General features: G+C 37.5%; 2 protein-coding genes across 3 annotated transcripts; one reads left to right on the top strand and one right to left on the bottom strand.

Moving 5' to 3' along the window:
* The first annotated feature begins 204 nt into the window (after positions 1 to 204).
* On the top strand, positions 205 to 17,787 carry hpcal1 (hippocalcin-like 1). The gene is made up of 4 exons (XM_087805138.1): positions 205 to 456; positions 10,600 to 11,041; positions 12,812 to 12,917; positions 16,757 to 17,787. Exons 2-4 carry the CDS (start codon positions 10,664 to 10,666, stop codon positions 16,852 to 16,854), a joined length of 582 nt encoding a protein of 193 aa, XP_087661264.1. The 5' UTR covers positions 205 to 456; positions 10,600 to 10,663; the 3' UTR covers positions 16,855 to 17,787.
* Positions 17,684 to 23,221, bottom strand: pdia6 (protein disulfide isomerase family A, member 6). 2 transcript variants are annotated; one of them, XM_087805137.1, is made up of 13 exons: positions 23,130 to 23,221; positions 22,710 to 22,848; positions 22,269 to 22,326; positions 22,033 to 22,159; positions 21,763 to 21,866; positions 20,979 to 21,103; positions 20,785 to 20,899; positions 19,831 to 19,971; positions 19,607 to 19,691; positions 18,702 to 18,774; positions 18,447 to 18,605; positions 18,258 to 18,354; positions 17,684 to 18,174 (listed from the first exon to the last, which is right to left on the bottom strand). In XM_087805137.1, the coding sequence occupies exons 1-13, from the start codon at positions 23,146 to 23,148 to the stop codon at positions 18,106 to 18,108; spliced, it is 1,311 nt and encodes a 436-aa protein (XP_087661263.1). In that variant the 5' UTR covers positions 23,149 to 23,221; the 3' UTR covers positions 17,684 to 18,105. The 2 variants fall into 2 exon arrangements, with proteins under 2 accessions (XP_087661263.1, XP_087661262.1); XM_087805136.1 differs by having other exon boundaries at positions 20,979 to 21,106.
* Positions 23,222 to 25,528: the final 2,307 nt, after the last annotated feature.

A 25,528-nucleotide genomic window follows, 5' to 3' on the forward strand; every position in this document is an offset into this window, starting at 1 on the left:
CACGACATCCTAGCGGACTTAACCTACGATTTAAATTTTTGTATATTACATTTTGATAGGAAGTTATAGGTAAGTCTTAATATTGACTTATAATTATGTTTTATTGAGTAGGTTGCGAAAGAAGAATATTAGTAGCGCCGTGAATCCCCCCCCAGCTATAACGTGGACGAGTCGGATGAAAGCCGAGCTCTGAGCCACATCTTCCACTAAATGATAAAACCGCTACATCGGGAACTTCACGCCGCGATATCCCAACAAACCTCACCGTGAATCCAACTTATTCCACGGTTTTCTTGACGACACCACACCATCACATCGTCTTCTCGTCAGATTCTTGTTTTTTTTAAGTTAACGGTCAAGTTTGTTTCTGCCGAAGACTCGTAAAGTGTTTGTTTTTTATCTCCAACCGAGCCTGTTGGACTCGAACTGGACTTTCAGAACAGAAGACTTGAGAAGGTGAGTCGATAACTTTCAATTGAAAAAAACAACAACAACAAAAAGGATCAACGTTGATCAAGTATCTGTTGCTCACCGTTGAGGTTTTATTGCACCGGGTTACGCCCAGTTTACAATTTTATTGTGAATACAAACTTTTAGTGTTTTCAAAACAGATGTCGTCATGTTTCTATTTCTACTAAACCCAGGAATCCTTTGCATGGATGTGAAAATGTCTTGAGTACGTTATGATGCTGCAGAAGTTCTCATGAGCAAGACACCGAACCACCAAAATATTTGTCCATCAATTTATTCCTAACACAAAGCCATGAATCCGACATTAATCCTGTTTATCTTTTTCTCCTGATGAGGACTCTTTCCCAGCTACTCGGGGTAAAAGGTACGAGACACCCTGGACATCTCACACGTGTATGAAATAGTTAAATTCACTTTTTTTTCAAGGAAGATTTGGGTCATGAATAGAAAAAAAAGATGACATTAAAAATCAAAGGTGTACATGTAATGAAAATAAATACAATGACAGCATGTATATAAAAAATACAAATAAGTAAATATAAGTAAGTAAGTAATTTTTATTTGTATAGCGCTTTTCCAGACCAGGGTCACAACGCGCTTAAACAATCAAAACAATATTCAATAAAGTATATACTTTAAAGATCAAGATAAAACTGATAACACAACACAAGTTCCAGAAAATCAAAGAAAAGCCTGAACAAATAAAAATGTCTTAAGATGTTTCTTAAAGGAGTCAGTAGACTCCATCAAGCGCAAAGAGAGAGGAAGATCGTTCCAAAGCTTAGGAGCAACATCCTGGAAGGATTTCTCTCCTCTGGTCCTGAACCGTGTTCAGGAACCATCAGTAGATTCTGATCCACAGACCTCAGAGACCGAGTTGGGGTGTGAGGCTGGATCAGGTCAGTGATGTTATGTCAAAACCAACGCAAGGTACAGAATAATGGCTTTATGAAGCTTTTTTTTTAATACTGAAATAATGTTGAATGTTATTTTTATAGATTTATTATGATGTATACATTTAAGGATAAACCTCACTATGCAGTATATTGTATACAATGTATCCAAATAATGTCACTTACTGACATGACTGTCATGACAACCTTTAGGGTTCAAGCTGTTAGTGTGCAGGTCTTTCTGCTGTGTTTCCTCTGATATCGAACGTGTTTCATGTCGTGTAGAAATAATGATGGGCTTCTTTTGATCCAGATAAAAGTGAATGCCTGTAACTGTGTTGTTGACAAATATCAGCATCTACATCGCCGCGTTCATAACCTCCTCCCCCGGTTTTTACAGATGAAAAAAGGGAAGCCTTAGTGAGAAACCTTAGGTAATCATATGGAACATTTATTCAGAGCCACACAAACAGTTTGGCTACAAAGTATTGTGACCACTTTTATGAATCTTGCTTCCACACCTGTAGACTTATTGATACTAGAAGCTTTGCAGTAGGTCCTTGACTACGTTTTCACGTAGTTTGTTGTAGGACTAACCAATTAACTTTGTAAGTGGTATTGTTAATTCATAGATTTGGAGGTTAAAATACAGTATATGACACAATTTTGCATTAAAAAAAGCTTTTAAAAGAACAAAACTAGCATTAAGAACTAAAACCAGTACATGGTACAAGATTCAACTTTACAAAGAAAACATAAACGGAAAAGCAATTCCTAACATTTTATTACAAAAGCATAGGAAAAGCAAAATCTTGCTTGGCAGGTGCGTCGTAAATTGACAAATGACTGTATTTGTTTTTTAATTTTTACACAGCAAGGATTTAAATTGGAACTCCGAGTCTGCATTTTGGATTTATTTTCCTTCACATTGCAAATTGTTTTAAACGGTTATTTCCACCATCTTTCTTAACAGTATTCCATAATCTCTAACATGTTTTATATGGGTGTAGAAACTTGTTATATTGTATATATTATATAAATTAATTTGTGATAATATTATTTTAATAGACTTCTCAAAATGTTCCTTGTTTAAAAATAAATAAAGGAGGGGAACGTATAAACCAAACAAATACTCCTTATATAGAATTGCCAATAATACAGACACCTAATTGAAGAAAAGGAAGAAAAGGATTTCATTGAAACTGAGTGGTTTCCTGTCGGCAGCTCGGCGCTTCACATCAGAGAGTTTAATATGAAATGGAAAAAAAAAGAAGAAAAAAGCTGTAAAAGCTTTTTACCATAACCTTCTTCTGGAGCAAACAAGAGGCTAAAATTAGACCTGCTTTTTTTTTTTGTTCAATATAGAACATTTGTTAAATACGCTATATGAAACATGGCTCTAGTCCCATCTCATCCGGGAGGAATCCACAGTGCAGACCCACGTCCAGGTGGGGGCGATTATTAGGAACATGTTAGCTATCAGATATTTTTGAAGAAGCATGATTGTTGGGGATAAGTAAATAAGGATGATTATGAATTATTAAATTTTCCTCTCCTCCCGGGGCTTTGGTTCTGATTCTAAAAAGTCCACAATGTTCTCTCCACCTCCACAGTACATCCTGCATCTGCCCCAGATTGATAGTTTCACTCGCTTTCTCCTCATGAGCCTCCACTACTATACAGTTGCCATGACGACTGGTGTGTCAGGAGACTTAATCCTGATCCAGCGCATGGTTTTCTCTGACACTAGTTCACAGGAGCTGCCACGCAGCGCCGGAATAACTGGATCGCTCGCTTTCTCTTTCCTCACCTCCTCACCCACCTGATGCAGCCCCGGTTCCACCCGCGATCGTCTTTTGTTCTATTAGACAGAAAATTTCACTTAGATTTTTAAAAAATATTTACATTTTTCTATAAATAAATTCAAGATGTTCTGGACATACCTCTGTCAAGCAGCTCATTTCAGACCCTCTGGGTTCAACACGTAGGGTCTCAAACATTGTGCCACCGGCGACAATAGCATTGAGCCTGAAAAATATAAATCAAAAATTTCAAATGAACAATTACAGCAAATTTGGTTCGAATGAAAGTGAAATATAATACGATAGATGCCATTTTCGACTACTTCCAAATAGCCAACCTTCAAAACCAGCTGAAAATACACATCACCAGCAATACCACCAAAATCTATGAACTTCTAAATTTCTATCAAAAGTGACGATTTCATTAAAATCTTCTCCAATCTCAAGTGGTATGGTTTTGAAACAAAATCCTAAACTTGGTCAGATGTTTATTTGCCAAATATGAGCTAAAACATGTGATACTCGATCAATATTCTGATGATTTATCCAACCCCTCACTTCTTTCCCATCATCTATTTATATTTATACTTTCTTATACATTTATTATATGCAATATTTAAAACATTTATTTATTCTGTTTATATTATATTGCTCTATTTACTACTTATTAATATTTATATTTATACAATCACCCTATGCGGTTGCCAAGCAATGAGATTTTGTTGGCAGTTTTTCACTGCTGTGTTCTTCGGTGCAATGACAATAAAGAAAGTCTAAAGTCAATCTAAATTACAATATTTTCAAGTAATACATATTTTATGCTCGTGCATGAAAATATAACATCCACAAGACGTTCCTCCTTCATTCAAAAAGACCTCCTCAGTTCCAGCTTAGCTAATGGCAAGTGATTTAAAACCCGTCCAGCTCGTGAGTACGTATGACAGCAAGAAGAAGTAGGTATTAAAACATCTTTAAATAACTTACTTACTGACTTACCTACCTTCATCCAAGCTGAGGTGCAGTTGACAACGTGTCACAAAAGAACTCTTGAAAGAGAGTCGGTTCATTATTGATGTCCCAGACCAGTCGTTTGACTTCCAGACGTTCTCGTTATCGTCATCCCGTGAGTTTTTTCCAGTTGAAGTTGTGATCCTATAAGAAGCTGTCGAATGATCAAAACGTTTTTGGGATTCTTGAATAGGTGAACAAGCCTTCAGTCATCATCCATTTTGACAGCCCTTAGTATTTAGATGTTTTTAAGTGTCAAGATGAAGCGACTGAGCGCAGGGGGCTACATTAAAATGGAATTCGACCATTTTGAATCGACACATTAACAAGTTGCTTGTGTTGCATGTAGCCATTATCTCTACAAAGCGGTGTGGGTTTATAAACTTCTGTTTTCTTTGGAAAATTGATAAACAGGAAGTACTAAAAGCTACAGAGCCATTAGTGTGCATTATTTGAGATCCCAGTAGTAACAATTAGGAATGTATCGGTTAGATGTTAAAATGAAAACCTTTGTAAACAAACGGTGATGGTTAGCATAGCATTTTCAAATAACCGTGCTTGACTACCTCACTTAGCCGACTTTTATCGCATAAGGGTGGAGATGTGTTCATGTTGTCTTCATTGTTGGAATCAATCTGAAATCAGTAACTGGTGTTTTTTTACTGGTTAAAAATAAAGGCTGAAAGAGCTGAAGTCTTTCTGCTAAATCGAAAATGACTCCTTTCAGGTGATTCATTATTCACAAAATATTGTACATAAAACAAGTTTGAGTCATGACGATGCTAAACGTTTTATTAGCTAACTTTAAGCTCGGATCAGATGAAGCTTCAGAAACCGTTACAGAAAAATGTCTGTCCTCAATACTAGAGAAATTATTATGTGTTAAAAATGTGTTTAAAACCACAATCATGAATGAAGCAGGGTACAGACTAGTGTTTTTTAATTTATATTTTTAACATCATTTGTGTTTCTTTTATTTATATTTATTCAGAAAACAATTTATTCTGAAGCAGGGAAGACTTTACTTGTGCTTTTATTTGACTTTATTTTTAGACATTGTGTTGTTCTAAACACCTGCATATGTAACGATGTATAAGCATTTCCACAAGTACTTGAAAATATGTTTTGAACATAATGCGATAATAATAGTAACCATGATCATTTTTCTACCAATACATTCGTAGTAACAATCGACAGAGTGTGTTTGGCTGAGGAAGTCATAATTCAGAAGCTATAACAGTTAAAAAAAAAAAAGAAAAATGCAGCAAACTCTTCAGTGTCTTTTGTAAATTAATAGTTAACTTGAGTATTACGATCCTATCCGACTACCCAATGTTTTCAGGAACGTGTTACTATGAGTGCTGTCACATGTACCAACAAAGTAACGCCTCTCGTTTCCGAGCTGTCGTTAGAAATCTCTTCGCTCTGACTCATACATCTGGTGCCTGAGAGAAGCCTCTTTGTTATGATAAGCCATTTCCCGGGAAATGAGGTGGACGCCAGAGTGTCAGCGAGCACTGAGTCAAACGGGCCTGGACAGAGGGATTTTACTGGAACTGAACTGTGGCCCGGAGGCAGGAGGGGACGAGTGGGTTGCATGGATGTTTGCACCGGAGCTTGTGGGGAAAAGGAAATGGAAACAGAGGAGCTTCTTTTTGGACAGTTGAAGAAGAGTTCAACGAAAAAAACGTTTTCCCTCGTCCTCAAAACTTGTTACCCGTTGAGCACATAAGCTCGCAGACAATTTTTTCTACCAGACTTCTAATAGCCAAAAATAACTGGTTTAGAACTTCCTAAAATAATCATCCCTGTTTTTATAAAAATCTATTTCCATTTCAACAGAATATTCCCAACAAAGTCAGATAAAAGACGAATAAGAAGAATAGAAGACTATGAATTTACACACAAGAGATGGAATTGTGGTTGAGTTTTAGAAAATTTGGACTGTTTTTATGAGGACGGAGAACGTGGGAAGTGTGTGCCTGAAGGCATCGCGAGGCATTTTTTTGATATTGAAAAACCGGCGATGAGACCTTTTCGCTCGCTGATCTCCGTGACTGAGTTTACTGGCTGCGCTCGCCAAGAATGTAGGAAGAATGTAGGAAGGATCTGAACTGTGCACCGCTATTTTAAAAAATGATTCGCTCAACATCATTTATTTATCCGGCAGCCTGGAGACCGGCTCTAAAAAAAACAACAACAGGATTTTTTAAAATCGAGAACTGTGGTGGCGGCAGCGCAGATGTGTTTGCAGCTCATGAACATGAACATTCTTCACTCTTCTTCTAGATAAGTTAAATATCCTCTTAACCGTTGCAGTGCATTTTGGGACTATAAGTGGAAGCTAGATGTGACGTCATTACTTTTACCTTCATCATTGTCTCCCTCCAAGTAATAATTTGATTTTCTTTTTACATATTTCAGCTAAAACGATACTAAACAAATGCTCAAAAATAATATAAAATGCGACCGCATGTGGTGAAATATTCAGCATTCAACCAAGTCAAAATTCTGTGACATTTTGAGAAACTGAAGGTAGAACAAAGAATAAATAGCTGAGCTATAGTGTCAGTATCAGTGTCATCTGAATATTGAATGGTTTAAATGTCAAATGTCAAACTTTCTATCAGAATATCATTTCACTAAAATGTTCTTTATTGAAACTATGTTTTTTTTAGCACCTTATTATTCTTTTTTTTCAATCATTTGTATATTCAAAGGTTATTTTGTTTTTTGATCATTTTATTTATAAATTTAATATTTCCAAAATTAGTGATTTTGTTTTATACACAGAGTTTGATATTTAAATTACAATAGTAAAAAATGGATGTTTTTGATCAACATTTTTAATTATGAGGTTTTTTAATTCAACATAAAAATGTTGGTATAATGGTGCCAGACTTTCAGCCAATCATTCGTCGCACATTGCGCTTGCATGATTGGCTAAAATTATTTTTGTTAATTCATTTTTTTTCTTTTAACACTTGTGTTATGTCAGGTCGTTCACCTTAAGCCGGAGACTACACAAGGGATACCACAAATACATTTGCTTTAGGGCCTTATTTGTAAAGCGCCTTTCTAGACCAGTGTCACAAAACACTTGAACAATCAAAAACAATACACAGTTAAAATATATACTTTAAAAGATCACATAAGACAAACTTATGAGTCCCAGAAAAACAGGGAAAAGCACAAATAAAAATGTCTTAAGATGTTTCTTGAAGGAGTCAGTAGATCATAAAACACAGAGGAAGAGGAAGATCGTTCCAAAGCTTAGGAGCAACAGGAACCATCAGTAGATTCTGATCCACAGACCTCAGAGCCCGAGCTGGGGTGTAAGGCTGGATCAGATCTATGATGAAGGGAGGACCATGAATAGATCTGAAAGTAAGAACCAGAATTTTAAAATTGAGCCTGAAAGAAAATGGAAGCCAGTGAAGAGTTTTAAGGGAGTTTCGGGGAAATGTGAGTTCTTCTACTAGAGCAGGTCAGAATTCTCGCTGCAGAGTTTTGTATCAACTGCAGGCGAGACAGATCCTTCTTGTTTAGACACCAAAATAAACTGTAACAAAGGCCCCCCAAAAAAAGGTGGATCTAAGTTCCTTGACTTATGTATGGTCACAAACAAGGTCGTGGCTGAAAAAAAGAGTTTCCTCCTCGGCGAGTCCGGACTCTCCGTCTGAGATAAGGCGGCGAGAAGAAACAGAAAGTAGTAGAAGTGCTGCTGGTGTGTGGGCTGGAATCAAAACCCACCTACACAGGCACAGACGACATGGATATGAAAGAGAAACGTCCTGCTCTTGTGACACTCGTCTGCTTTGAATGATAAACACACAGGAAATGACACCCCGTGACATTTGTGAGCAGAAGACGACGTTGTGTCGATACTCAGACTCTGAATGAGTGAAAAAGAGGAACGCTGCTCTGTCAGTCTTGGAAGGAGGTGTAGGTGCAGCTGGAAATAGTTTCTCCTTTTCTGTGTCATACTCGCCCCCACGCTTCTGTCACACCCACTCAACCTTTTACAATCACAATGTTTCCATTCAAGCCCACATGCAGTGTTAATCTTATCACCCCTGACCCCGTTTAATCCGCCCAAAAATTGTTATATTTTAGATGATTATCCTCCACGGAAAACATCAGCACTACATGGACTTTACAAATGTAGTCAACTAACACTATAAAGCAATGAATCCACTTGTTTTTTTTTAAGATATATACACGAGATTAAGTCGCTTAACTCAGTTTAAATTTGGATTTCTGGTATTTAAACTGTAAATAATGGCTCAAGTTTTAGATTACATCCTTCCCAAGGCGAACTAGTTCACTTATCTATGGAGTTTGTTCGAGAGTGATTGAAAGTTAGAGCCAAAGATTGACAGACGAATCATGGAGGATTTCATGACGATTCTGTAAGCTCTGGATTTAAGCAGCAGAACTGAAGATTGATTTATTTTTCAGGCTCCCTCTAATGGTAGGACAGTGTAGTTGCATCGTAATGGAAAAAAAAAAAAAAAAGAGAAAAAAAAAACTATTTCTTCTGCCACAGTTTGCATTTGTTACATTTAAAAAAAATAAAAATAAACAAGAGAAAGGTTGTGAAAGCTGTGACAGTTTCTCTTCTTTAAGCTTTTTAAAAGTAGGTCAGCCTTAATGGGAATGAATGAAATTGTCATCTCCGACCCAGGCCAAGAGCCGTGGAGAGCAACATTTAAGTAAGAACCGGAGAGTTCTACTGCTCGGGTGTTTATAATTACATAAATCGTCACAGAAAATATGGCAAAAATGCTATGAGGTGCTGTTTTAACTATAAATTTCTACTCACACTTAAGTAAAATCATCTGTACACTTGTGTTATCTCAGGGTCAAGATGACCCGTAGACCTGAAAATAAGTGCGTCCCCTGTGATACCTCAAACACATTAGCTTTTCGGGCCTTGCGGTCATCTTGACCCTGAGATAACATAATGGTTAAGATAATTTTACTTGACGAAGAAAAAAAAGAATTCCTGACTATTATTTATCATCATAAGATAATAATAATAAGAAAAATTAAATCAATTGTTTCCTCCTGCTTTAACAAATTAACTTAATCTAAGACGGAAAAACCTTCTTAGAATAAGCGAAAAGATGTCAATCATTATTTTGAGCATCAGAGCTGATAACCTTCTTGTTGACACGCTGTGACAGTTGTATGGATTCACACATACTCACCTGTGAATGTCGCGACCTTTCCGCTGACAAGGACTATTATTGGTACTTCTCTGGCGTCGGATCTGTTGCTTCTGTGACGGACACGTCCGAGAACATAACCATGGAAACAGGATTTAGACTCCGACCGCAAAGGTGATCGGCTCCAGGTGCCCGGAAATGTCTGTAGTTGGAACATGGCAAAAAATAATCATAATTCATTCATTCAAGGATATTTTATTAAAAAAAACAATCCATCTGTGTCCATTCAATATAAATAACATAAGTTTTAAAGTGTATAAATAATGTGTTGTCGAGCTTCTAATTTTAATTGATTAGATTTAATGTGTTTATTTTTGAATCCTCTAATTTCTTGAATGTTTGTGATTCAAATGTTTTATTTCCGTTTTGAATTATGTAAGTAAGTAAGTCATTTATATTTCTAGAGCGCTTTTCCGAACCAGGGTCACAAAGCGCTTAAACAATCAAAACAAACTCAATAAAATATATATTAAAAAGATCAAGATAACACCGAGAACAACACAGGAGTTCCATAAAATTATCATGAATTATTGAAATTCTTTTAAAATATAAAACAAATAAAAAACGCTCTTGGAAAGGATTGTCTTTTTCCAAAATAAACAATTAAATAAGTCGAACTGAAAATGTTATATTACATTACATTAGCGCTGCCAGAAGATAAGATTTTATATATTTCTCAGAAATATGTTCACTCCAATGTATAATTTTTTTTCTGGGTAAATATTGTCTATAAATCTTTATTTTTTTATCTGTAATTAGTCATACTCTGTATATTTAAAATGAATAATGTTAATTATTTTAAATTGGCGTTTGTACTAAGATTTGTTAGAAAAAAATGGGATATACTGGGTAAATATTGTAAATAAATATATATATTACTATTAATATATATATAAAAGTCATAATGTACATACAGTATAATAAAAATGAATGATTTAACTGACATTGATCTACCGGGTAAACATTATCAAAATTTTTTTTAATTTTTTATATGTAAATAGTACCCTGTGTACATAGTGAAATGGATAGTGTAAATGATATTAAATGGGTGTGTATACTCAGCTTTGTGGCAGCAGTTTGTGGAAGGATGCTGACTTGTCAGATAAATGTGCTCAGCAGCAGTCATGGAGCTGATGAATCATTGATGGTCTCACTCGAGGACAGAGACAAGCTAGTGTCTCTTGTGTGTTGCAGAGGAAGACGAGCCGAGCACAGGGAGCGTCACACCCTCCAGCCAGGCCCAGACCAGCGCTCCGTGATGGGGAAACAGAACAGCAAGCTGCGGCCGGAGGTCCTGAACGACCTCCGAGAGAACACGCAGTTCACCGACCACGAGCTGCAGGAGTGGTACCGGGGCTTCCTCAAGGACTGTCCCACGGGACACCTGACGGTGGAGGAGTTCAAGAAGATCTACGCCAACTTCTTCCCGTACGGAGACGCCTCCAAGTTCGCGGAGCACGTGTTCCGCACCTTCGACACCAACGGCGACGCCACCATAGACTTCAGGGAGTTCATCATCGCCCTCAGCGTGACCTCCCGAGGGGGGCTGGAGCAGAAGCTGCGCTGGGCCTTCAGCATGTACGACCTGGACGGGAACGGCTACATCAGCCGAGCGGAGATGCTGGAGATCGTTCAGGTGAGGACCTGTTGATGCAGGGAGGAGATGGTCGAAAATAATAACAGGAAGAGTCTCGTGCTGCTCAAGTTTTTCTACTTGAAATTAGTTAGTATTGGTATTAGTTAGTAATTAGTTAGTGCTGCATCACAGTCTTTAATTCACCATAAAATCTCTTTTTAAAAATATTGAAATCGACTCTGTATTGTTGTTTTAATATAAATAGGAAATTTAAACTTTAACCTTATCTTAAAAATAATCTGGAAATCTATTTATAGTTTATTTTTTGTCAATTTACATTTGCAGTAAAGTTGTTGAGATTTTCCCGAATCTTTTCTTTTGAATATTAAACTCCTCCAACTGGAGTTTTAAATATATTACTTTTTATTTTTCAATAGTAATACTTTAGTTAATATGGACAAAAACATTTTTGGTAACTGTATTTCTATATATATATATATCGACAATAAAACAATACACACTTTCCAATAGTTGAATATATATATATATATATATATATATATATAGACATAGGAGGACATGGATATACATCCGGATACAAAGGGGGACAGGTGATAATGAAAGACAATCATGTTGTCTTCAAGTTATATATATATATATATATATATATATATATATATATATATATATATATATATATGTCTTCAAGTTATATATATATATATATATATGTATATATATATATATATATATATATATATATATATATATACGAATAAAAATGTGATGGGTCAAAGTGAATATATAAATATATATATAGGAGGTTGTGAGACCCTGAGATAACACAAGGGATACATACTTGACACATTTTTATTCGTTTAGGCTTTTCCTTGATTTTCTGAAACTCCTGTGTTATAAGTATATATTTTATTGAGTATTGTTTTGATTGTTTAAGCGCTTTGAGACCCTGGTCTGGAAAAGCGCCTTATAAATATAAATTACTTACTTACTTACATATATATAATTGTTAAATGTCAAAATAAATCGAGTGAAGTAAATTATATTAGGAAAATACATCCAAGGAGTAAATCAATTATAACAATATTCCATAAATACTAATTAAATCAAGATATTTTTGATTGAGGTTAAACATACAGTATGTTGAAGAAATAGAGATTGTTTAAACTGACCTATTTTAATATTATATATTTTCTAAAACAAAATAATTTCACACAATGATACACATTGTGAAACAAAAAATAAAAAAAATAATAATAATCCCTTCCATTCAATGCTATCGATAACCAATAAGTTTTACACTTTGAGTCATTTCGATAAAATAAGTATATTACTACAAATGTCTGAAATGTTTTGTAGAAAGTGTTTGTGTCCGTAAACACCTGACAAATATTAATCTAAAAGATGTGAGTATGTTAAATTAAATGAAGGAAAAATAAACCCAATAAGAGGATTAACAGTATAAAGTATTTTTAATTCGATAAATGAAACGTCTTCCAAAAACCTCTGCTCAGTCCAGTTGACTGGAGCTTGTTGCTCATCATCCTCAGGAATGAATTGAGAAGACATTTGGAGCGGACATCATGGAGCTGCCCTTTCACTTGCCTGTTATCAGCGCGGCTATATTTACTCTTCCAACACAAGACGGCCTGCGGGGCTTTATCAATATTAGCTCAGTGGCCCCTGTTTGTGGAGACAAACCAATGTGGAAAGAAAAAGGCTGAAACCTTTTCTGCTTCTGTTCTGCTGGAAGATTTCCCGTCTGAGTGCATGTGGTCTGTGGCGAGAGACTGATGGACTCGTTGTTTGCAGGCCATTTACAAGATGGTGTCGTCGGTGATGAAGATGCCTGAAGATGAGTCGACGCCGGAGAAACGAACGGACAAGATCTTCCGACAGATGGACACGGATAACGATGGTGAGAACATCTGGACTTGAGTAGCAACTCACTTAACTTGAAGACAACATGATTGTCTTTCACTTTCACCTGTCCCCCTTTGTTCTCGTATGTCCTCCTCTGTCCTCATGCGTTCCCTATTGTCTGCATATGTCGTCCTCTGTCCTATGTGTCCCCCTTTGTTCTCATATGTCCTCCTCTGTCCTCATGCTTTCCCTATTGTCCTCATATGTCCTCCTCTGTCCTATGTGTGCCCCTTTGTCCTCATATGTCCTTCTCTGTCATTTGTGTCCCCATATGTCCTCCTCTATCCTATGTGTCCCCCTTTGTTCTCATATGTCCTCCTCTGTCCTCATGCTTTCCCTATTGTCCTCATATGTCCTCCTCTGTCCTATGTGTGCCCCTTTGTCCTCATATGTCCTTCTCTGTCATTTGTGTCCCCCTTTGTCCCCATATGTCCTCCTCTATCCTATGTGTCCCCCTTTGTCGTCATATGTCCTTCTCTGTCCTATGCGCCCCCCAGTGTCCTCATATGCATTCCTCTGTCTTATCTTGATCTTTAAAGTATGTACTTTTTTGAGTATTGTTTTGATTGTTTAAGCGCTTTGTGACCCTGGTCTCGAAAAGCGCTATATAAATAAATATCACTTACTTACTTACTTACTTACTATGTGTCCCCCTTTGACCTCCTCTGTCCTATGTGTCCTCCTTTGACCTCCTCTGTCCTATGTGTCCCCCTTTGTCCTCATATGTCCTCCTCTGTCCTCATGTGTCCCCCTGTGTCCTCATACGCCTTCCTTCCTCATGTGTCGTCCTCGTACGTGCTCCTCTGTCCTCATGTGTCCTCCTATGTCTTCCGGTTTCTTCACCTAACCTCCTCTGTCCTGGGTCCTCATTTATCCTCCTCTGTCATCATATGTCCCCCTGTGTCCTCATATGCATTCCTCTGTCCTCAAGTCCCCCCCTTTGTCCTCATATGTCCTCCTATGCCCTATGTTTCCCCCTGTGTCCAACTATTTCGTGCTCTGTCCTCTTCTGTACTCCTGTGTCCTCCCCTGTCTACCCATGTCCTCCTGAGTCCCCATAAGGCCTCCTGTGTCCTCGTATGTTCTCCTGTGTCTATACACTGTATGTCCATCATACGTCCTCCTCTGTTGTCATATGTCCTCCTGTGTCCTGATATGTCCTCTTCTGGCCTCCTGTTTTCTACCCTGTCCTGCTGTGAAATCCTCCGTCCTCTTATGTCACCATATGTCTTTAAGTGTCCTGCCCTGTCCTCCTCGGTGTCCTCCCTCCTCTTCCTCCGTCCTCCGGTGTCCTCCTGTGTCCTTTCCACTTCCTTTTAACATCACCTTCCTGAAAGGAACTTCCTGTTTTTGCAGGGATGGGCAATTAGATTTCCTCAGGGGCCACATTATACACTGTGACTGGTATGAGGGGCCGTCAATGACTGTGATATTTGGTTCATTTTATATAGTTTTTCATGAATACAAAACTATCCTTCAGAAAAAGAAAACCTTTTCATGTTTCATATGTTTCGTAACAACAACAAAAATATATATTTCAAAAGATGAAAAGTATGACATCATAAAATATATGCTGGTTTAATCAGAATACCTCACTATATTGCGATATATTGTGATAACGTAGGAACAAGGATATATTTGGTAGTATTGTCAAGTACTCTGGAAAAGCGCTATATAAATAAATATTACTTACTTACTTACTTACTTACTTCATATACAGACCACATGACTCTTGACCAAGTCGTAACTAATTTAATTAGTTTTGAAACCAAACTATCTCCAAACATCGGCTTCTGAAGCTGCTGGGGTCGACTGCATCCTCTCGTCCTCAGTCATCGCCGGGATTTCATGGGATATTAACGTTACTTTAGCGGCGGAGGACGTGATCAGTGCTGCCATCTAGTGCCCGGAAGATTAATGCGACAGAAAAATCAATCAATTAAATAGTAAAGAATAAAGTGTAACTGTTTTATTTTAAACACATTTAATTGAAATATAAACCATTAAGGAACTACAGTAACACGTCAAATGTGTTTAATATAATTCGCTGAATGATGTGGATAAAAGGTTAATAACAATAAGTAACGTGGACGTACGTCAAAGAGTCGGAACACGGCGACCTCCGAACGCGTCTCCAAAGACAGACGTGTTTAACACGCCGTCTGTTCCGAGCTGACATTTGGCGTGAAAAGGTGATTCACACTGGAGGGTTGTCGTCGCCTCGCTTCTTTCTCGCTGCAGACAAGTGGCAGCTCAGGAGGGTCTGGGAGTCCGACTGTGACTGAGGACGACAAAAGCAGCTGCACGAGTGTGTGTGTGTGTGTGTGTGTGTGTGTGTGTGTGTGTTACATAAGCCCAGTCAGCCAGGAGCCCACACACTGTCAGCTGGCCATGAAAGCTACTTGTCTGCTCGTCTGAGAGATACGTTTGGACTCATGCGTTTGAAAAGAAGAGAACTTTGTGTTGGAAGAAGAAGGATGAAAAATGAAGTTTTAAGCCTGACGTGACATTTTTATTAAAGCTCCGTGAAGATATTTCAGTGGGAAGGACAAGTGTAGCTACTTGTAGTTTTGAGTTTATTTTCAGGTGAATCTTTAAAACTCTGTGATCTTTAGGTTTTCAGACAAGAATACAGTTCAAGTCACGTTGAAACATTTATTAACAGCAGAGGATTATGAGCGTTTCATGGACGAATGAGTGAATATAAGATATGATTTTTTTTTATTTTTTTATTATTATTATAATTTAATAATTTTTCCTGAAAAATCCAATTTTTTTTTAAATAATTAAATTCAATCATTTCTCTTTTGAAAAATGTAACTTGGTTGTACTGAATTTTTTTGTTAACAATTTGTATATATTATTTTTTCAACAATTGAATTGAATATTTTCAAATGTTATAGTCATAGAGTTTTATATTCTGTTTCAAAAATTAAAAACAATATTTGATCTAAATTCAATATTTATAAATGTGTAGCCTTTTCAATTCAATATTATCTAGTGGCACAACTATACCAACAATTCATATTGAATTTAAAAGGCTACAGATAAAAAAAAAGAAAATACAGAATCTATAAAACTATTTGGTAAATAATGGCATGAGAACATCAACATATATATATATTTTTTTATTATTAATTTTGATTTGATTTGATTTTTTTTTTACCATATTTAATGGGGTAAAGTTGACATTTTAAGCAGGAAGGACAAGTGTAGCTTGTAAATCCTTATGCAGAAATGTCCTTTTTTTTAAGAAGGAACACGTATTTTGTATTAATGTGGCAGATTTGGTGCATAAAACTTTTAAAAATACAACAAAAAACCCACAAGAGATTGTTTTTTAAAGGAAGAAAATTATGTGTTTTTACAGTTATGGGGTAAATTTGATCGTTTATGGCGGAAGTGTAGCTACAATAAACACAAACATTGAGAGACAAAGGTCACTTATAGTCAGTTTGTTTTAGAATAAAAGCATCTGCTTGGGAATATTTTAAAGGGTAGGACAAGTGAAGCTAAATAAAAATATACATGATCAATAATACAGAATAAATTGGGGAAAGTCCTGCATGTTTTTGTTTCTTTAAAAGCTGCTGTTGTATAAAAAATATCCACGAGAAATGTTTTTTTTAAGAATCAGGTCCTCAAAGGAGGATAAAAATATCCAGCATGAGCTCAGAAATAACAAGCGTATTGACGCGAGTCGTGTCATCTGGGTCACCAGGGAGCCTATTCTTCGGCACAAAAGCTTCATGAATTCTGCTCCTGTTGTGATTCGGGTCAGTCGAGTCCCACGAGTCGCACGAGCCGGTGACAGCTGCTGTCTGGTCCTCACAGGTAGACTGTCTCTGGAGGAGTTCATCAAAGGTGCCAAGAGCGACCCGTCCATCGTCCGGCTGCTGCAGTCGGACCAGGGAGCCTCTCAACACTTCTGAGCAGAGACTCTGGCCTTCGCCGCGCCGCGATCGTCCGTCCCGGTCGTTGACGCGACCGTTCTTTCCATCCGACCGCACTCCACGTCTCAATGTTTACAGCCATCATCGTTCTCTCTGAGCTGCTCGTGTTTTTTCCCTTTTCCCGCCGGAGAAACTACTTTTTTCTCAGTGCCATAGTCACACGACCACTTTGTGCTCCAAGTATTACGACCATCTGAGGAATCTATTTAAAAAGTGTTGTTGTACACCAGCGTGCTGCGTTCAGAGATATCGCCGGCCTTGCTACTCCCAAGATATTTGACAGATGTACTGAACTAACCAGGTATTAAAGAGAAAAAAATCATATTTCCAACATTTCTTTTATATTTTAAGTCAGTTTTTAAAGTTAAAACTGCTTTTTTAAGAAAGAAGATAGAACTGAATCACCATAAATAATTCAATATATCATCCAACTGCAGACGTAGGGACAACTTCCTGGTGGTGCATTCAAGAGCAGGATGTGAGATAGCAGTATTATTTAGTCAGACGATAAAACAATACAGTTTATAGGCATTTTAACTTTTCTGTTAATTAAATCAAATATATTCATTGATGAGTCACGATGAGAGAAGTTATAACGATCATCGTTGAGGTAAAGAGACGAAAAACAATAAATAAACGAAACATCAAAAAGGTGACCTACATAGTGAAGCAGCAGTGACGCCTACTGGTCAGTGAACGCATCACGCTGTGGTAGTTTCAGTGAACTTGTGCAGGTAAATAATTTGCTAGATGATGTTTGTACGTAGGCATGCGCTCTGTGACGCTGTTACTCTTGTGAAGACAGAGGTGTGTTTTTATTCCTTTTTATTTTTGTAACAAAAAAAAAAAAAAAAAGTCATTTAGTTTTCACACAATTCAAATAAAGTCGTGTAAGAAAAATCTACACAGAAAGTCCCAATTTTCTCCCCCACAGTGGACACACGAACGCACCACGACTCACTGGTTTAAAAAAAAAAAAAGGAATTTGTTTCATCAGCTTTGATTTTTCTTGTGTTTTTTTGTTTTTTTTAATAGTGTCTTGTGTTGTGAATGATCTGGTCAATAATGTAGCGTGACGACCGCCTCCGTCATGTGTCTCTTCTCTGGAGTATTTTCAGTAACAGGGCGTCCCGACCTGCCACTCATCCACAGGAGAGAGGCGAGGAGGGTGGAGGGGTTGATGGGGGTCACAGGACCAGATCCAACCACCGCTGTTGAAGTCTTAAGAACTCACAACTCGGTCCTGTCGAAGTCGTCGAGGTCCACGTCGCTCAGGTCGTACTCCTCCTCCACAGGCAGCTGCAGACGTGATGACATCACAGGTTCAATGACTTGATCTGAAGAGTTCGTCACCGTTTGTGTGTCCTCGAGTTTGGACCCACCTGCCCGTCCTTGCCGTCCCAGGCCTCAACAGAGTTGATGTTGGGCATGTTGCCTCCTCCAAATGTGGCGGTGGAGCCTCTGCCCACGGAGAGTTCCCTTAAAAAAAAAGAAAAAAGAAAGGTCAACACAAGTGTCTTTAAAACACATTCATCAGAATATTCCTAATATAAGACAACAGCGCCCTCTACCTGAGGAACTCGTGAATGCCAGTCTCGCTGAAGGATCCCTTGAGCAAGGCGAACTTCATCTTTCTTGTGTTGATGGCTGCCATGGCTGGATAACCGAACCCACCGATGCCAAGAGACGACTCCAGGTCCATCTGAGCTCCGGCCTCCGTCCAGAGCCAGCTGTAGGAGAGAGAGTGACTCGTGTTTTAGAGTGAGACGTGGTTAAGAGTGAGACAGGCTTCTGAAGACTTGGAAAGAATAATGAGTGTTTCTCACCCCCACTGCTTCTTCTTGTACTTCTCCGCCATCTTCGTCATCACGTCCAGGTAACCGTTCCTCCCTGATGCACCTGTTGGAGACACAGCAGTTTATCAGTGATCGAATGTATCAGCAAGAATCTGACAACACTATATATTGTGATACTGTAGTATCAAGGATATATTTGTAGTACCGTCGAGTACTTGACTCTGGTGTTGCAGGATTTACAGACCACATGACTCTTGAAGTCAAAACTTCTTTAATTTGTTTTGAAACCAAAATAAGTCAAAACATCAGCTTTAAAAATCTGCTGGAGACCCCTGTATCCTCTCATCCTCAGTTATTGCCAGGATATCGCAGGATTTCGTTGTGCCTTTAGCAGCAGGGGACGCAACAACTGCTGCCCCCTAGTGGTAGGTTTACTCCAACAATTAGTATTTACATGTCAATTATAAAATAAAATTGTAATTATTTATATACACTTAACTGACATATAGACCATAAAATAAAATAGGATTTGAAAGCTAACGAACAAATAAATATATATTTTAAGTGATACAGTGATGTTAAATAACGATATCATGGAAAATATTGTGATAATTAAGTGCATCAATATTTTCTTATAGCCCTAGTTTCCAGTAGTGATTTGTTGATGAAGTTTCATGAAACAGTGTCATGTTGTTCAGAGGTCAGTAGGTGGCGCCATCAGTATAAAAATGCTGTGATGTTTCATTAGAACAGTTGTTCAAAACAAAGGAAAATAGTGCAGAGACCGCCATCTAGTGGACTCTGAAAATAATGACACTGTATCATGAAGCTTCAGACCATCACTAGTTTCCAGCATTCATTAATGAAACCAACTCAAAATATTGAATTGTTTAAGATGTAGGTGTGTGTGTGTGCATGCATGAGTGTGTGTTTACCTGTGTCAAGGATGTGCGGCAGGACGCCGATGATACACAGCTGACTGTCCTCGCATGTTTTTTTTAGAACATCCGAGTTGAGGATCTGAGAAACGTAAAAACAACAATCAATCTCAAACGTACATAAAGTGTCAACGTAATAAAACAAGGCAGCAGGTTGTGACACCGCCGTTGCCATGGGCGACGCCTTCAGTAATGAGGTCAATTCAACTTGGTCCACTGACCTCCAGCAGCTCAGGAGGGGGGGCGTTGTCAGAGTAGAGGTCCAGCGCTCGCTCCACGATGCCACCGCGGGTGCGGCTGCCATCGTAGTCCTCCGGCTCCTGGCCCTTACGGAAAATCTTGATGGTGGGAAATCCTCGGATCTGAAGAGAAACAAACGGACGTTGAAGCAACTTTTAATAAAATATCAATGAGAAATTGTGACAAAACATGCATCTTAAGGTAAGTAATTACTTCAGTCAAAAAATTAATTTTAAGTTTTTTAAATGTGCTTTATTAATAGAAAAAACTTTTTTTTTGACTGAAGTTATAACTCACCTCTGGATGCATCTTAAAAACATTTAAACTTGTTTTAATATGTTTAATAAATAGACAAAATAAATGTTTTAATGTTATATTAAATTATAATGTAGAACACAAGTATACATCATTATTATTATAAAATACTAATAATGCACTAAATTTGAAGGTGACTTTCTGGACACTCGAGGTCACTGTAAAGACACATTTAAAACAGCAAAACACGTTAACCTTGTGTTATCTCAGGGTCAAAGTGACCCGAAGGCACAAAAACAAATGTGTTTGCGGTATCCCTCGTGTTGTCCCTGGTTTCCATAAATACATATGCAGTTGTGGAGGTCGTTGACCCTGACCCGGAGACAACACGAGTGATACCTCAAACACATTTGTTTTCTGGCCTACGAGTCACCTTGACCCCGAGATAAGACAAGGGTTATGGTAATGTCACTTTATTTATATTTTAATATCATATTGCAGCGTATAAAATAATGTAAAGACATTATAACATCGTTATATCTCTTTTATAAAAAGTTAATAATTAGTCAAAATGTGTCTTAAGTCATGAAACACGTGATATTTTCAAGTTGTACACAAGCCTTTCTCCTTCCAACCAAAACTTTAGTTTGTGCAACATTTAGTAACAAACCAGTACACACCCCGTAGCGGCCGGACACGCCCTGATGGATGGTGGCGTCGACGGCCCCGAGACGAACTTTGCCCTTCGTCTGCTCCGTGACGGTGGTCGCTGCAGCAGCCCACTCGGGCTCCAGGCTGAGAGGTTGAAGGAGAAGTTTAAGAAAAGTTGCCAAAAAAATACAAAAAACGCATAGTGTCGTGAACAGGAACTCACTTTTTACAGTGTCCACACCAGGGCGCGAAAAACTCCACAAACCAGACGTCGTCGCTGTCCAGAACCAGCTTGTCGAAGTTGTCGTCCGTGAGCTCCACCACGTCGTTCTTCCCGCTGCTGCCGCCCTGCTGGATTGAACAGATGTTAAACAATGATTTCTTCTCTCACACACACACACACACACACACACACACACACACACACACACACACACACACCTTTACTTCACCAGCTACAAACATGTTATTTTTTATTAATGTTTCATTATGTATATGAACTTTTGAGGTAATGTCTCTCGTTTTAATTTATATTAATTGTATTCTAATAATCTCTTTTTACTAAATGCCTATTATTTTATTTCTATATTCCATAATTCCACCACAACAAATCCCTGTGTTGTGTTTACAGCACTGGAAATGAAAGGTGTCTGATTCTGAATGAATCTCTGTATGATGAGAGTTGGAAAACCTTATCATGATTGAACCATTCAAGCATCATCTTCAACAACAATATTGTTGAACAGTGTTTAGATCAGCGGGTTTCAAACTAGCAACTAGTGTGAGATTATGTCCTCCAGATCATGAAATTGAATGTTCTTATTTATATAGGATTTATTGTATAGTTAAGATGGAATCTTCAACTTAAAATTCACGGTAAAAACTAAAATACATTTTAATTTTTTTTTTTTATATTAATAAATAACACAAAAATCCGCTCAACATTGGACAAAAAAAAAAATCATATTTGGTCGAACCCTGCTTTAGACCCGGTGTTGATTCCTCACCTGTTTGTAGCTTGAACCGCCAGACTTGCCGCTCAGTCTGTCTTTCACCAGAGAGCGGAGAGCGCTCATGGCTCCGTCCACGATGGCCTGGCTAGTGCGTCCGCCTGAAACGATGAGAGCCAAAGTTTTAATCTAAATGTTGAAAACATAATAGTTCTTTTCGTTTTGAATCGTGCGACTCTGAAGCGAGAAGACCGTTGTGTGTAATAGAGTTGTAGTAACAATGTAATCAAGCAGTAATATTCAAATAGAAATCCAACTCATTCCCACCTTGATAGTCCTCTGGTTTGTTCTTGTTGGCCCCGAAGATCTTGATGGTCGGAAAACCTCTCACACCAAACTGACCCCCCAACGACTTGTGCTCATCGGCATTGACGGCGCCGACTTTGACGATGCCCTGATGGAACACATCCGTCTTACTCTAAAAACTTCCTTTTAAAAAAATCTACTTCAGTAAATAACAACGTTAAAGCCTGAGGCGACAAAGGCTTCTGTTTCGACTGTACCTTGAGGGCTGTGGCTGCCTTCTTCCATTCGGGTGTGAGACTTTGACAGTGACCGCACCTGTGAGAGACGCGTGGGAATGTTTAGTTGCATTTCCTACTTTCATACAGGTATACGAGGAAAACTTATTTCCCTATAAAGTTGAGCGGTTATTCGTCTTTTAAAAAATCAGAATCAAATCTCTCAGCCTGCTTTTAGTAGTTTGTTGACTGAACATCTGAACAGAAGTTTGAGTTGGATCTAGGTCTAAAACATATTACAATGTACCGTAAAGACATTTAAACATAGACTTTAATAGACATTTGGTTTTAATAGTTAGTCAGAAGATATTGATATATATATATACTTTAAAGTTTTCAAGCAGGAATCTTTCCACTTCCTGGCATTTAAAAAAAGGGGCTCTTCTTTGTTTGGATCGCACTGACACCCGTGTGTGGACTCACCAGGGAGCGTAGAACTCCACCAGCCACAGGCTGTCACTCTGGGTCACTTCTCGGTTGAAGTTGGACGGGTTTAGTTCCACGACGTCGTCGCTGGACGAGTACATGGCGCGGACGGACAGCAGGCAGCAGCCCAGCACACCTGCAGCACAAACAAAAACATTCACCACCATATCAAAAAGCACCATCTACTGGTTCAGAAATAGTAGTCGTTTAGTTTTAAAGACAACAATAATAAGTCAAATTCAAGCAAAACTATCATTTTTTTTATTGACAAATTCAAACATAACAAAAGGCCTGTCTGTCACGTTGGGTTAGCTAACACAGCTAACTAAACAAGCAATCGTTAACTCTCGCTCACGGGTGAACTAAGAAGACTCTCCATGTTTTTTAAAAGTTTACGAGACTTTTTTGGAAACTCACCGAGAAGTAAAGGTTTCATGGTCGTTCGTCTCCTCCTGCGCTCGCTCACAACACACTGTCACGCAGCCGCTGCGCCTCCGCTGAAGAGACCAGAAGGAAACCTTACCGTGGCCCGCGCTGATTGGTGGAGAAGCGGCCTCCTCGACAGCCGTGGACCAATGAGCGTGCGCCGTGTAGTGTAGGAACCCGGTACCATAAAATGTGAAAGAAAAGCGCAACTTGAAAATGTTTTCAAGGTATTTCATAGGAAGCATGATGCATCATGCGCGTAGGTTTTGGGCATATACGGTAAAAAAAAAAGAAGTGAAACTCTCAACTTATACGTGTAACCGGATGTGAAGTGTAATCTTGTTTGTTATGTATCTGGTTATTTAATTGGTTTAAGTATTTATTATAAATAATTACGTTATTGTTGAAAAAGTTTAGGGGAAAAGTGTTTTTCAATTTTTTTTTAAATTTTATTTTAAATTTATTTCATCAATAACAAATGTGACTGCGGAGCTACAATGGTAAAAAATCACTGCCACACTAAAACTGCAATATAATAAAACACATTCAAAGTAGTTCATCATTACAGCTTAACTGTTTGACTTTAAAATAGATGTCACTCACACACACAATTTTGAGTTGATCCAAATGTACACATATACAATCCTGGAGGGACACAATTGTGCTCCAAATAATATACAATAATCTTTGTTTTAGTGTTTTATTTTTCATATAATAGTAGTTTGTCACTTTAAAAGTGTCTTGTATTTTGGTATTGCAGAGTTTGTGATATACAAGTAAGTCAAATGAAATACATAAAAATATTATACTATACATTTAGTTAGTTATTACCTTCAATCATTATAAATATATTACTTTTAGTAATGGACTTTTTTTTTTCTCAGTACTGAAAATATAACCCACCACTAGAGGGAGACAAAGGAGAAAGAAACAAGTTTTTCTAGCTTGAGTCATTCCAAAAGGTAATTTTCTAATGTTTTTTTAAAATGATTATTATAGCTGTTTGTGTTACAACTATACTTTAGTATTATTTCAAAACTTTTTGTTTTATTTGTATTGTGAATTTATATTCTGTTTGGTCAAACTGTCGAGAGTGTATTGCTAATAGACAGAATGATGAATAAGACTTCCCTTACAGTCTTTTAATCGATCTCTATATCCAAAAATTGCTTGTTGAAACTCCCATGAGGATGAAATATATCATCCATTCTGCGCCAGGTGCTCCTTCGTGACAACAACACAGTCGAGGGCGACGGTAAGGACGAAAATAAAAAGCCTGAGTCTGAATCATCCAGTGTCTCATAATAGAAAAAATTGTACCCAAATTGTCCAGACTGCTTTTAACAAGAATAATCTCCCCGAAATGTACCACGAAAAAATCCTCACCAAATACTTTCATTGAAACAATGTTTTTCATACTGATTGTATAATGCACTAAAACTAAACTATTAAATAAAAGAACATTTTTAAAATATAAAAATCCTGCTCTATCATTTAGTCATCCCCAGGAACTAACTTTGCTTCATTCATATTTCTTACTATTACAAAGACACAGGTTCTTTAAATAACATTACAGATAGCAGATAAATCTGTTCCTTTTTTTTTAATGTAGGGACTGGAGCTCAGTTGTCCTCGTCAAAAAAGACACTTAAAAACATCCAAATAATTCCATACTGCTCTTCAGTAACGTCCCTCTTGTATTGAAGCCTATTTTAAGCTTGTATGTAGTGGAAGTTTTTCAGTCACTCAGCTGTTTTCTGACGTCTTTCCTCATTCAAACACATTGCAAGTGACATGATTTAGGCTAAACTAAAAACAAGTTTAAAATGTTTAACTTTTTTCAAAACAAATCCTCTCGTCAAGGCTTCAATACAAGAGGGACGCTACAGACGAGCAGTATGGAGGTATTTGGATGGTTTTAAGTGTCTTTTTGGACGAAGATGAAGACAAATACTAAAATGAAAATACATTTTTGTCTATAACTCTAAAAAAGAACAGATTACTGTAAAAAAAATAATTAATCCCAACCCTTAGTGGACATGAGCGTGAGAAGTAAATGAATTAATTTAAAATCTTGGGTGAATTTACTCTTGAAACTCTTGCAGGATACAAGATTTTTCGCTTTGAGTTGTTGAGTGAAGAGAAAAATGTTCATTATTATGTTATCATATTTTCGAATAACTTATATTTGTATTGTATGATTCTTCATCCCTACTGTGAGAAACGTATAAAGAAAATGTGTGTCTCAAATGAAATAACAAACATCTCTCAAATTAAGTTTTTTTTCAAGATGGGAAGATTATATATTTTTAAATGCATTATGTCTCAAGTGGAGTCTTCAATTACTGCGGTTGGAAATGAACTAATCTTCTCTATGAAAATTGACACAT

This window comes from Callionymus lyra, chromosome 13, assembly GCF_982586985.1.
Source record: "Callionymus lyra chromosome 13, fCalLyr1.hap1.1, whole genome shotgun sequence".
Taxonomy (NCBI): Eukaryota; Metazoa; Chordata; class Actinopteri; order Syngnathiformes; family Callionymidae; genus Callionymus; species Callionymus lyra.

Excerpts from the sequence above, each read along its gene's own strand:
- pdia6 (XM_087805136.1), bottom strand. Across the intron at positions 22,160-22,268 it reads AGGCAGCCACAGCCCTCAAG|GGCATCGTCAAAGTCGGCGC; the intron begins GTACAGTCGAAA and ends GTGTTCCATCAG. Across the intron at positions 19,692-19,830 it reads CCCCTCCTGAGCTGCTGGAG|ATCCTCAACTCGGATGTTCT; the intron begins GTCAGTGGACCA and ends TACGTTTCTCAG.
- hpcal1 (XM_087805138.1), top strand. The coding sequence starts at position 10,664 with ATGGGGAAACAGAACAGCAAGCTGCGGCCGGAGGTCCTGAACGACCTC. Across the intron at positions 11,042-12,811 it reads AGATGCTGGAGATCGTTCAG|GCCATTTACAAGATGGTGTC; the intron begins GTGAGGACCTGT and ends CGTTGTTTGCAG. Across the intron at positions 12,918-16,756 it reads GATGGACACGGATAACGATG|GTAGACTGTCTCTGGAGGAG; the intron begins GTGAGAACATCT and ends TGGTCCTCACAG.